At 37.9% G+C, this 11,844-nt stretch overlaps 2 protein-coding genes and 1 long non-coding RNA gene across 6 annotated transcripts; 1 reads left to right on the top strand and 2 right to left on the bottom strand.

The window, feature by feature from the left end:
- Nucleotides 1–780: 780 nt before the first annotated feature.
- LOC111605898 lies at nt 781–6,268 on the bottom strand. 4 transcript variants are annotated; one of them, XM_023325568.1, is made up of 6 exons: nt 6,169–6,268; nt 5,791–5,900; nt 1,725–1,920; nt 1,281–1,637; nt 969–1,198; nt 781–881 (listed from the first exon to the last, which is right to left on the bottom strand). In XM_023325568.1, the coding sequence occupies exons 2-6, from the start codon at nt 5,860–5,862 to the stop codon at nt 813–815; spliced, it is 924 nt and encodes a 307-aa protein (XP_023181336.1). In that variant the 5' UTR covers nt 5,863–5,900; nt 6,169–6,268; the 3' UTR covers nt 781–812. The 4 variants fall into 4 exon arrangements, with proteins under 4 accessions (XP_023181336.1, XP_023181334.1, XP_023181337.1 ...); XM_023325566.1 differs by having other exon boundaries at nt 5,791–5,878; nt 6,169–6,242; XM_023325569.1 differs by lacking the exon at nt 1,281–1,637 and having other exon boundaries at nt 5,791–5,878; nt 6,169–6,244.
- On the top strand, nt 3,250–5,550 carry LOC111605900. Its single transcript, XR_002751891.1, has 2 exons — nt 3,250–3,292; nt 4,084–5,550. It is a non-coding gene; the product is annotated as an uncharacterized LOC111605900 (long non-coding RNA).
- A 901-nt stretch (nt 6,269–7,169) lies between the features above and the next one.
- LOC111605897 (E3 ubiquitin-protein ligase DTX3L-like) lies at nt 7,170–10,761 on the bottom strand. Its single transcript, XM_023325564.1, has 5 exons — nt 10,699–10,761; nt 10,380–10,446; nt 8,190–9,509; nt 7,879–8,096; nt 7,170–7,784 (listed from the first exon to the last, which is right to left on the bottom strand). The coding sequence occupies exons 2-5, from the start codon at nt 10,428–10,430 to the stop codon at nt 7,715–7,717; spliced, it is 1,659 nt and encodes a 552-aa protein (XP_023181332.1). The 5' UTR covers nt 10,431–10,446; nt 10,699–10,761; the 3' UTR covers nt 7,170–7,714.
- Nucleotides 10,762–11,844: the final 1,083 nt, after the last annotated feature.

Here is an 11,844-nt window from a genome sequence, read left to right as displayed (position 1 = left end):
ACTCTTATTTTGAACAAATTTCTTTATTTTGAACAGGTTTGTGTTAAGGATTTAAAACTAAACCAGATGACCAAGCATTAAGACAACAGGGGCCAAATGCAGATCTCTCAATGGGGACTCCTGCTGTGCTGTCAGAGCACAGGAGGCCATAAAATTAGCATATCCTGCAGGGCAGAATCACTGGAGCTTGGGGGAGAGAAGCATGTTCTGTTCACAGCAGATCAAAAGCCTGCCAGAAACCAACATCTGGGATGGTGTGAAATCTTATCTCATGCTTCTCTCTACCCAAAATGACCGTAGAACCACAAGGGGTCAGGACGCAGCTGTTGGCTCTTTTGTTTTTACCAGAGAGCAAATGGTCTTTGATCTTTGCCGTAAAATTAGGGGGAGTTTCTAAGTTTCTCTGAGTGTCCAAGGTAGCTTCCAGTTGGTCAACTAAAGGAACGCCTTAATTGAATATATTAAAGAGACAAGACACACCTTTAGTATAAGACTTCGTGTATAGGAGAAAAATTCAGAGAGCTGCCACTATTTTTGCTTTTTTGCATCGCTCTCTCCAAAGACGCGTCTTTGTTTTGTTTTTTGTTTGTCTTTGTCTGTATAAGGTAAAGAATGCATATCTCTGTTCCTCTGCAGCTTTGTTGATTGATTCATGCGTTGCTTTGTATGGGATTAAACTCTGTGATTCTGTGACGTCAACACGCAGTGCTGTTATTGTTTCCTTGTGCCTGCACGCCGCTCGCTGAGGACCCGGAAGATTAAGGAAGAGAGAGCCAAACGTTTTGTCCAAAGTTAATTTTAATCATTCTTCCTTAATAATTCTCAGGAATGTCTCTTGCTGTAGAAATTGGTTTCTTCTGTTCTTCAACGTGTGCTTTGTCCTGAATAAAAAGCAAAATTCCACCATTAAAGAACAAACAATATCTACAGTATTTTATAATGTATATATATGCGTTTAGAGTGCGTACAGCTGGGGGCTCGGAATCGGCATCACTGGTGTTTACAGAAGCAGCTGGAGGAGTCGGATTCACTGGAGGAGTCGGCTTCACTGAAGCATCGTCTGCTGCTTGTGGATTTTGCTTTGGTGTTCCCACCATTACAGACAGAATGGTGACTAATTCCTTTTCTAATTTCTTTTCTGATTTTTTGTCTCTTGTATAAAGTTTTTCACCACTCAACTTCTGAAGCTCCTTGAGGCCTTCAAAATAAACAAAAAAAACCAAACGTTAAATTAACAGGAAGTTGGCGAGTGTGTATGTGAAAACACAGTTGTACAGTACCTGGAGGAGGTGAAACCACAATCACAGCCCGCTCATCTGGTAAAAGCTCTTGAACTGTGCAGTCTATTTTAGGTGCGTTTTTGCTGAACCAAGTCTGAAAGGCTATTTGTAGATCTGTCTTCTTTTTGTTTTTATCCAACCACTTCAATGACAGAGTCAGTAGGACTTCTTCTTCTGGAGGCTCCTTTGCAGCCTGTAATAATTTCACTGAAGCATCGTCTGCTGCTTGTGGATTTTGCTTTGGTGTTCCCACCATTACAGACAGAATGGTGACTAATTCCTTTTCTAATTTCTTCTCTGATTTTTTGTCTCTTGTATAAAGTGTTTCACCACTCAACGTCTGAAGCTCCTTGAGGCCTTCAAAATAAACAAACAAAAAACAAACAAACATTAAATTAACAGGAAGTTGGCGAGTCTGTATGTGAAAACACAGTTGTACAGTACCTGGTGGAGGTGAAACCACAATCACAGCCCGCTCATCTGGTAAAAGATCTTGAAGTGTGCAGTCCATTTTAGGTTCACATTTGCTGAAAAAAATCTGAAAGGCTTTTTGTAGATCTGTCTTCTTTTTGTTTTTATCCAACCACTTCAATGACAGAGTCAGTAGGACTTTTTGAATTTTTGGAGGATCCATAGGAGCCTGTAAGAACAATAAAATAATAGACCAAATGATTATTTATAGATATTCACTTCTGTATTTCTCAGTATTGAATCAAAATGCTTTACATCCTCCCTAATAATCAATGAGAAACATTTACTTGCATTTCATCGATCAAATATTTGACCATAGCTTTCCATGTTTCCTCTGGTACTTTGTCAAGAAAATCCGAGCTCATCCCACTTCCCCATGCTGGAGATTTTAGTTTAACAGTAATAATAAATAAAGTTACCTTTAAAATGAATCACTCAAGTGACATCTAGGCCCAACAGTAGACTTAAGTGTCAATAAAATAAATCTGGTTGTGTGTGTTGTTTTTGTCTCATGCAAACTTTGCTTTAATTCTACTTTTTTCTATCTAATCATAAGAAATCATAGTCAGTCAGAGAGAGTCATTAAACAGGAAAAGCAGGTTTCCTGGAAAAAGAGGAAGTAAGTTTCCAGCCTGCAGATTTATAAAAATAGCTGAGACTATTCCTTATTTTAAAGCATGAAAGTTTTAAAGAATGAAAAACAAGTAACTGTAACTTTGGTATCAAATAATTAGAATCATGGATTATTCTTGGTTTCTTTTCAGAAAAACATCTGTAATAACTCACATTAAGATTATAATAAGTATAATTAATAAGTTATGGTTATAAAATCATAAATGAATGCTAAGTCAGAGAAGCTACAGAAAATAAATGTGATATAAATGTGATTTTGACATTGAACTTGAAATGGTGTAGGAAGGTGTAACTGCAATTAAACATCACTGATATGTTGGAGGAAGATGGTAGGTGAAAGGTGAAAGGCAAGGGACATAGGAGGTTGAGCAACCCTGAGACATTAGCACAGACATCAGGACATAATGTCTGTAAGACAGTGATGATATGAGATCATCTGTCCAAGCAGACAGCCAATGAAACAAGCACAGCAACAGTGCTAGCCAATGCAAACGCACCAAATGGGTGGATAAACCCTATAAAAGGTGGGTGCAAAAGAGGAACCTTTGGTTGGATCCTCCGGGCAGCTTCGAGCCAAGATCGAGATGGACAAAGAACTCTGCAGCTGAAGAAGAGCCGGGGCCACAGAGCTGAAGACTGTCCTGCTCATGGGGACCAACCCGTCAGCCCCGCAACTTGTGGCTTCGAATCGCACTTCTCTCATCGGCTGGGTTCAGACCCCAAAGACAAAGATGAAGACAAAGGCAAAGACAAAGAAGAAGAACTGGTGCCTTTTTTCCTGCCAGCACCAAGTCCTGTGTGACCTCACCATCCATGCGGAGAAGAAGCTCATCAGACCTACAGAGATTCCTGCCTTCGCCGATCAACATCTTCCTCCTGCTGCAACACCTTCTTCATCATCAGGCCAGGTCTGGGGTTCGAAACGTCAAACTCCGTCTGTCTCTCTCAAAGGTTCCCTTTTTTAGTTCTCAGTGTCAGCAGTAGGGAAAGATAGACTAGATGATTGATTTTACTTATTTGATTATTTCTGCTACTGAATTAAGCTGTACTGACCCTTGCAAAACTGCCTTACTAATAAAATATTTAGCATAAAGAAAATCTAAAAGATGTCGTGGACATTCAGTTAATGAGTCACCTTAAAGTTCTTTGATGGTTGTAAAATAGCTCTGATGTTTGATTCTGGAGAGGAAAAAGTGGAAAATGTTTTTAGGTTGCTGGTAGCCCAAATGTAAAACATCATCCTTGGGACTCGCCCGAGTCACTAAAACCTACCTGGTTCAATAACAAATGCAAGTTGTAAAATAGAGAACGAGCGACCGTTAACAGGTGAGCTCTGTGAAACTAGTTGGCTGTAGGCTGCTCAGTCTGGCTAATTCACAGGGAGAAGCAGGGTGGGACACCTGGATGTAGGCCGTCAGAAAACCAGGCGAATCGTTTCTCGAAACCAGTTTAAACAGAGTTTACTTCAGTTCTGGACAGGGTAAATCCCAGCAGATTTAGGAAACTCAATTAACCCGTTAGAAGGAGAGCTGGTAGCACATCTCCCCTCTCAGAAGAGGAAGTACGAGAGTGAGAGAGTAGAGACAGAAAGGAGGGGGGGTGTTGCGCAACAACAACTTATATTATTTATCTGTGGTAATGACTCTTTAAAGTTGGAAGGTCTCTTTGCCATCACCCTAATCTGTACCTCTCTTCACAGATTCTCCAACAGATTCAGATCAGGAATCCAGTTGGGTTGCTCCAAAACATAAATATTACTTCCAGAAGATTACTTTGAACATAAATCTAAATATACACTATTTACCTCCCTGATCAAATGTACCTATTAAAATTTTACTATTACAGTGCATTATTATAGACAACATGGACATTGTATGGATACTGCATGAACACAAGAACTGCAGAACACAATATGTCCAAGTGAGCTAAAAAGCAGACAGAACATTAATATTTTTCAGCAATTAAATGTCAATGCCTCTGTGATTTTTCAACTTGTCTTCATTTAATCTTGATAGCTTTTACCTTTTTTTATTTTATCAGCAATAAAATTTTATTTTCTATTCATCTGGATCTTTTTAAATGCCATAATATTCTGTTAGTTCTGAATTCTAATGTTTTATTGTTTATTTACATCTTTGGAGTTTTCTTACTGCAAATTACAACTACATTTCCTTAATTTTACATTTTATATCACATTTCAAGAAGCAGACATTTAGGCTTTCAATACTGATCATATCTTTGGCCTGCTGGATGGATTCCAGTAGCCTTTAATGCTTTCACTCGATGTTTATCTGGAGTGGCTGAGATGCTAAAGTTCACACAGAATGGTCGGGACATTGTGTGATTGTAAAGACAGAAAATGTCAGGAAAATAAAGATTATAATTGATGTTGCAATTTTAACAATAGTATCACAATTAGGTATTTTTTTCTTACAGAATGCAACCCTGTCTGAGTGATTATTATTTTACTGAATCTGATCTAATTGTTTTTATCCTCAATAGAGCACTTTGTGTCATAATTATCGGTATGAAAAGTCCTTTATAAATAAACTGTAATCAACTAATTTCTGGATCTCTGGTGTGTATATCACTATATATTTCATTGCTTCTGTGGCTCCTAAACTTTGATCTCTGTATTAACAAGTGAGTGTATCTGTATCCACCTATTTACAGCTTATAAACTTTATGGACTTTGCCTCAGTGTTTGTTGTTCTAATGCAAACCTCCAGCCTGAAAACAAAACCTCGACACTTGCTCTCACAGTTCCCAGTTTCTTTAGCTGTTACACAGATTATATCAAAACATTGTATAACCACAAGACATTACTTGGTATTTTCTCGAAATATAGTGTAACGATTCTGTGTTTTAGTTCTGCTGGGGTTCATATGGTTATTTGTGTTTGTTATAAGTTGCATTGTGATCCTTTCTGTTAGAGAGTTATGGGCTTCCCCTGTCTGACTCTCCTGGCTCCCACTCACATGTGATAGGCCTGTCATGTGGGCGGGGGATCGGGGGAGCGGGAGTACCAGGACCGGATGTGGGAGAGAGTTCAGAGGGGAGTTAGCAATGAAGCTAATGGTTGATTGTGCCCGTTTGTTAGAGGCGTGAGCTGCAGCCTCAGAAATAGCAGCTTGTACCTATTTCTAATAAACCCTGTTTGGCGGGACTACATCTCCGGTGTTGACGTCATTACAATATCAATAAGTCAAAATGGTGGACAGTGCTGAGTTTTATTTTATGAAAACTCAGCAGCTATCTCCTAAAACGAAAGCAAACAAACTTGCGAATACATCTTAGACTATATAACGAATTAATTAAATGACATTAAATAAAATACGCACAAAATAAACGAGAGATGTTCAGAAGACATAATTTCAAACCTGTATATTAAATGTCTGTAACCCACCTGAGATAATTCATTCGTGTCACCCTGGTTTATAAAATCCATGCCTTCGTCTTCTGCCTGGTTACTCGCCATTTTGATTATCTTCTTTCTTTCTTGAACACAAAACGAGTCTATAAACGACAGAAATTTAGCTGAGATCACAAACTTGTTTTGTTAATCAACATCAAACTACGCAGAGGGAAAAAAGGCTGACGGGTTTTTTTTTTTGCTCTGCTTCACTTTCGATTATAAAAACAAACCTAAACTGAAACATTTCTCTACGTTTTTGTTAACATTTTGTCAACACAGGCTTTAACTCGATGTTATTTTCTGAGGACTTTCACAGTTTAAGCGTTAAAACAACAAATAAACACCAATTAAATCTTGTGACGCGCTTACCTTGGCCTGTTCGCCACCACCACACTTCCTCGTAAATGAAAGTGAAAGCAGCTGCGCGTCAGAAACAGCGTCACTCCAAAGTCTGCGCAAATATTCCGTTCCGTAAGAAAAGACATTTAATTAACTTGATTAACTTAATTAACTAATTTAATCAACATTCATCTCATAACAACAATCTAATTAGGCTGTAGTCATGAGGTGATTTTATAGTGCAACAATATTGTCGTAGAAATACCTTGTCTCAACTATTAATAGGACATTAACCGACCCTTTCACAAAATGGGTTTTGTTTCACGACTTGACACACAACAACTTCGCCTGTTGAGAGAACAGAAACGTTTTTTCAGAATTAAAATCAACTCGGAGCGGAACATCAAATTCTCGTGGGAATTCTCGCGAGAACCGCAGTTTGAAACAACCAGTAAACCAGTAGATGGGGCTGATTCAGAATTCGCACAAAATAAATGGGATACAAAAACACGTTAAGCCGACCCCACAAGAGAATATGATCTGGATAGTATTGACGTATGTTGAGAACTTAAAACATTTATTTGAGTTTGTTTGTTTGTTTTTATTTGAGTGGGTTTGTTTACTCTAATCACATTATTTCAATCTTCACACACATCTTCACATAATACATAATTTACTGTTTTGATCTGTTGTTTTTCTTTTTGTTTGTTCTTAGCACTATGTGGTGGTAATTGATTAGGTGATAGGATACATTATGTCTAGTGTTGTATTTGCTTGCAGTGATTCTGTGTTTCAGTTTCTTTTTTAAAACTGACTATAGCAACTTTTGGAGTTACCCGACTGTATCCACACTTTGCTCAAGAAATTCAAACATGTTTGTTTGACAGTGACTGAAAATAGTGAACTTCTTTATCATGTATGTAAATAAAGAAATTTTATAAACTGGATCTAGTGACCCATTTTCCTTACGACTCTTAAAGGCAGCATAGTCTTGATACCTTCAACTCTAAAACAAATAATACTCTACGTTATGATCCAGTGTTGGATTTGAATTTATTAAAGGATACAGAATTCATGAAAAAATTTCAGATTAGTTTATCAACATAGTACATAATTTACTAATTGCCTTTAGGAAACAGCAGTGTTTGTCCATTCTATGTCAAGTGATAAATAAATCCTTCAGCATTCTTATATTATCAAATCAATCAATAAGATTATTTTTCAAGTGACACCAAGTCATATTTACATTTACAAGCAATTGGGTCAAATAAGATCCAATCATTTAAAACTTCAGTAGAGTCCACGTCCCCAACCAGCCATTGTTTCTCAATAACAGAGGGTCTAGATGCTACAACCTCTGAATGAAGCAAAGCCTAGTACAATGGCTGTTTTTTAACACGTGTAAATTTGTGAAATATTCTTTAAAGCAATTCTTATTAATTAATAAATAATAATAATAAAATAACCTTTACTTTTACCTTTACTTTACTGATCAAATGAAAGCAAAACATGCAAATATTCCAGTATTTTTTTATTGTTAATTTCAGTTGTAAAATAAATCATCACTCTCTCAGAGTCACTCTATGCCTTTAGCTTTCAGGTCCTCCTTTACTTTGCTCAGGTAACTGGGGTCAGGATATCCAAAACTGAAAGCACATGAAAGACGGACATAAAGTATTAAACCAAAGGCAACAATAACAAGAAATAGATATTATTGTAACACAAACTGAGTGACTGTACCTCTGCGGTCCTCCTGTCTTTGATGTCTTGTGAGAAATATCATTCCAGATCACCTGGTTGTCCAACCCGCTTGTTCTGGACGTCCCAATAGTGAAAGTCATTTTCTGGTCGAAAGCTTTTTTCAGCAGTTTCAGAACTTCTTGGCCCTCTTCGTTGTCTGGAAGATATGCAGTTCTGGTAGTTCCCTGATATGGTTGTCCAGGATTAGGATGCTTTTTCTGTGCGGTAGAATGAAAGCGTTAACTCGGAGCCAGAAATAATAAATAAAGCAATTGTTTTATGACTAGTAATGTATTCATCAAGTTTTTTACCGTCTGTTTTCCATTAGGAAAAGTGTATGTGATCATTATGCTGCCACAGCCTGAGAATCCAGGAAGGAACGAAGAGCTATTGATCCATGTCATTACTCCATCAGGCTGGTCTCCCTCCATCACACCAAAAACATCTTTGCATACAGGACACATGGGTCCAGTGTGTTGTACTGACGCTTGGAGGCACTCATCACAAAATGTGTGTTTACACTTTAGTTGTTTCTTTTTGATCAACCGATCCAAGCATATTGGGCAGAGATCATCTTTACTGTCCCCTGATGCTCCTGTCTTAGTTGATGCTTCAGCCTTTTGCTGTGCTGTTGGTGGGATCAGTGAAGGTTGACTGGAGTCCTCTTTCCTCTCATTCTCACAGCTGGATTTCTTTGGCAAGTCACCCAACCCAGTGGTATCACTACGTCGGGTTAGGCGCAGGGGACGTGCGATAGGCTTCTTTTTCAGCAAGAGGTTTCTGATGGAAGGTTTGGCCCTACATGTTTGGAGGGATTGTTTGTTTTTACTGTTGCTGGATTCAACATTCAGATCAGATTTAGCTTTGACGTTAGCATCTTCAACAGAAGTAATTACCGGTTCGCTGTTATTTTCCACTGTTGGTGATTTTGTCTGTTGGCTGGTTGTTCCCTGCTGTTTTCCTTCGCTGTTTTCCAGTTGCTTATTGTGTTCCACTGTTGGAGATTTTGTCTGTTGGTTGGTTGTTCCCTCCTGTTTTCCTTCGCTGTTCTCCAGTTGCTTATTGTCTTCCACTGTTGGAGATTTTGTCAGTTGGCTGGTTGTCAAGTTTATCCTCAGTGATGTACCATCTGATGTAGGTTTGTGCTGTTCAGCAGGTGTGTTTGTCTTCTGCATCGCATTCAGGACTGCATTGAATTCATCTTGGCTTTGTTTTGGACCACTAACAATAACCTCTTCAGATGACATGGTGAGCAAAAGTTTGTCCTTGTTTCTCTTGATGACTTTTAATGCGTCACTCCACTGATCTGGATCTACAAACTTGAGAGGAATCACTGCCTCACCTGAATCAGCAGAGCAGCTCTGTGAGAGATCAATGAACTCATTGAGAGCTTCATGAGGGTTTCCATCTTCCTGTTCAGCTTCAAATGTCACATGGACCTGTGCCACCAGTTTAATTTTATTCTTCCTCTCAATCTGTTTAATTCCTTCCTTGTAGATGCGACTCATGTACCAGAAGTGATTCAGTGGCAGAAGGCAACTTTCTTGAGCTTCTCCTTTAAGTTTTCTAGGAGGAAGGGTTTCTGCTGTCGAGGTGCAGTGATTACTCTGTTTGACAGGGAGGACCATATTCTAAAATAATAATAATAAAAGACAAAAAAGAAAAACCCAGTAAAAATATGCAGCAGTGTCTACACAGGTGATTTCTTCTCTCCCTTAGTTTATTTTGCTACTATTGACTGTCTGCTGCCAAGATTATTGCTGGTTCCACGGTTTCCTTGATAAGCAGAGAATAAATTGGTAAATTTATTTGGTTTACCTTGTGCTGTGAGACGTTAACTAAAGTGAGGTCTGTTCTAGAGTGAAAGGGTTTTACTTGTAGGACATTGGGAATATGGTTAAAGTGTTTAAAGTGGCTGGCGACTGGATGAGAGTGGGGAATGTCTTTTGTTTTAGTTATAAATCAATTCGCCCTCTTTTACCCCATTTAGAGCCTTCAGGGTTTTCCCTTTAACTCAAAGTTGTGTTATTTTTTTTAAAGAAAAGATTATTTACATTGCTTTCCTTGTTATAGTCGCTTCACCACTGCCCCATGTTTTCTCCATCTGTAGCTAATGGCTCTCACTGTGCTTCAATGCAGTCCCAGCACCTTAGAAATGGCTTTAACATTATTTCTCACGTGCTCTTGACTTTCTTTAGATCATTAGGTGTTCCTTTTTAAGATCTTTTAGCCTACTTCATGTTGTCCAATGGGATCTTCTTCAATGTTTTTTCAGTTATACAAGTCGGACAGCAATTAAGTCTTATGGTTGGTAAATGATGAATTCTCTAGTTCAGTTGAACTCTTAACTATTTAATAAGTCAATCAAATGGAATCACTAAACTATGGGAAAAGAAACTATAAAACACAATTAAAGTCATTGATTCATTATTAACAAAGATGATGTGAATATACTGCTTTCTTGGTCTACAATTATCAATGGCAAATAAGACAAAACATACATTGGTTTCAACCTTCATGGCCTGTTCGTTTTCCTGAAACTTTGCTGACATTCTGGATGCATTTGTCCTTCAAAAAAGAGGAAATATTAATTGTAGAGTGAAAAACATTATCTGTGTTAGAAGTTATGCAGACATGTTAATGTTATTACATTGCTCCTTGAGATGCTTTTTTACAAAATGCACAATGGAAATGATAAAAAACACTGTTGTCAATTGAGATGGAAGCTGGATGCTACGATCAAGGTTAAACGTAGAGAAATTAGCCAACCGACAGAGCAACAAAGAGAGTGCCATCAAATAAGAAAATCCAACACAATACCTGTCCGTACCAGAGGATACCAGACTGCCAAGCAATGCCTCCCAACTTTGGATAGTCAGCTCAAAAAAAAAGAAAAAACACTAGAGAAGCAAAGGCTGAAAGAATAAACCGGAGGTTCTACAAGACACTATTGAAAGTGTTCTGTCAGAGGCAGACGGTAATAAGATCAAGCAAGATTCACCCTGAACTGAAACCAAATAAATTCTGTGGAAGCAGATTTCAGAAAGAGTTATTACAGAAAACTATGCACCATGCCCGTAAAAGCTGAAAACACTTCCAGTCATGGGGCGTTGGTATTCTAGCAATCTGGCAGAACAAGGTCCAGAATATAAACACAGCAACAGAAGAGTTGGACTGTACTAGTACCAACAACAATCCTAGTAAAGGATTAGTGTAAGTCCTCACACTTTATTTGAAAGAAAATAAGAAATCTGAGATTTTTAGTTTTAATGGTTGGTATAACCTTTTATTGTACTATATTGAAAGGATTGAGCTTTTGTTTGGCTTGAGATATTTTTCTATGCTTTTAAAAAGGGTCTAAAATAAGGAGTTTTTTAAAATTATTTTAAACCTTGTTAAATATATTTTGCGTCCACCCAAATGGCTGAGTGCTTTCGGAATATTTTTTGTTACAGTCATATAGTATTAAGGGGCAACAATACTATTTGTATCATGCAAATCACCCAGTGCATGTATTTCTCTCTTTATAATGAATAGAACAGATTTTTAACGTCCACCAGAATAGAAAAGTGGCTAAGGATTACCAACAGATAATGAATCCTAATGCACATACGGCTCACCAACTTTCATTAGCTATGTCCTCCAAACTGCATGTCACTCAAGTTAGGTAAACAATTCATAAAGAGCTTCATGGTTTTCCATCACCAAGCAGTTCCATCCAAGTCCCACATTATTAAATGCAAGGCAAAGTTTTGGATGTAGTAGTGTAAAGTGAATAAGTATGCCTCTCTTTCTGGTAATCAGTAAGAGGTTGTTCTTCAGTTCTTATTCCAGGAAATAAAACTCTGAATGCTTCAAGATACAAGACAAACTGGACAATTAATTGCTTCCAATTGGGAGCAGTTCTTTCCTATTCCAACATCACCCTGCAGAGCACAATGCAGGGTACATAAAGATATGTATGAG

The sequence above is a fragment of the Xiphophorus maculatus genome, chromosome 20, assembly GCF_002775205.1.
Source record: "Xiphophorus maculatus strain JP 163 A chromosome 20, X_maculatus-5.0-male, whole genome shotgun sequence".
NCBI classification, from domain to species: Eukaryota; Metazoa; Chordata; class Actinopteri; order Cyprinodontiformes; family Poeciliidae; genus Xiphophorus; species Xiphophorus maculatus.
Note: the sequence above shows the minus strand (reverse complement) of the source record. Positions and strands in the feature narration are given on the sequence as shown.

Coding starts and splice junctions, on each gene's coding strand:
- LOC111605897 (XM_023325564.1), bottom strand. CDS start 10,430: ATGTCAGCAAAGTTTCAGGAAAACGAACAGGCCATGAAGGTTGAAACC. Junction 9,510..10,379: donor CCATGAAGGTTGAAACCAAT/GTATGTTTTGTC, acceptor TTATTATTTTAG/AATATGGTCCTCCCTGTCAA. Junction 8,097..8,189: donor TTCCTAATGGAAAACAGACG/GTAAAAAACTTG, acceptor TCTACCGCACAG/AAAAAGCATCCTAATCCTGG.
- LOC111605898 (XM_023325568.1), bottom strand. CDS start 5,862: ATGGCGAGTAACCAGGCAGAAGACGAAGGCATGGATTTTATAAACCAG. Junction 1,921..5,790: donor ACACGAATGAATTATCTCAG/GTGGGTTACAGA, acceptor TTGTTCTTACAG/GCTCCTATGGATCCTCCAAA. Junction 1,199..1,280: donor TGTGGTTTCACCTCCTCCAG/GTACTGTACAAC, acceptor TTTATTTTGAAG/GCCTCAAGGAGCTTCAGAAG.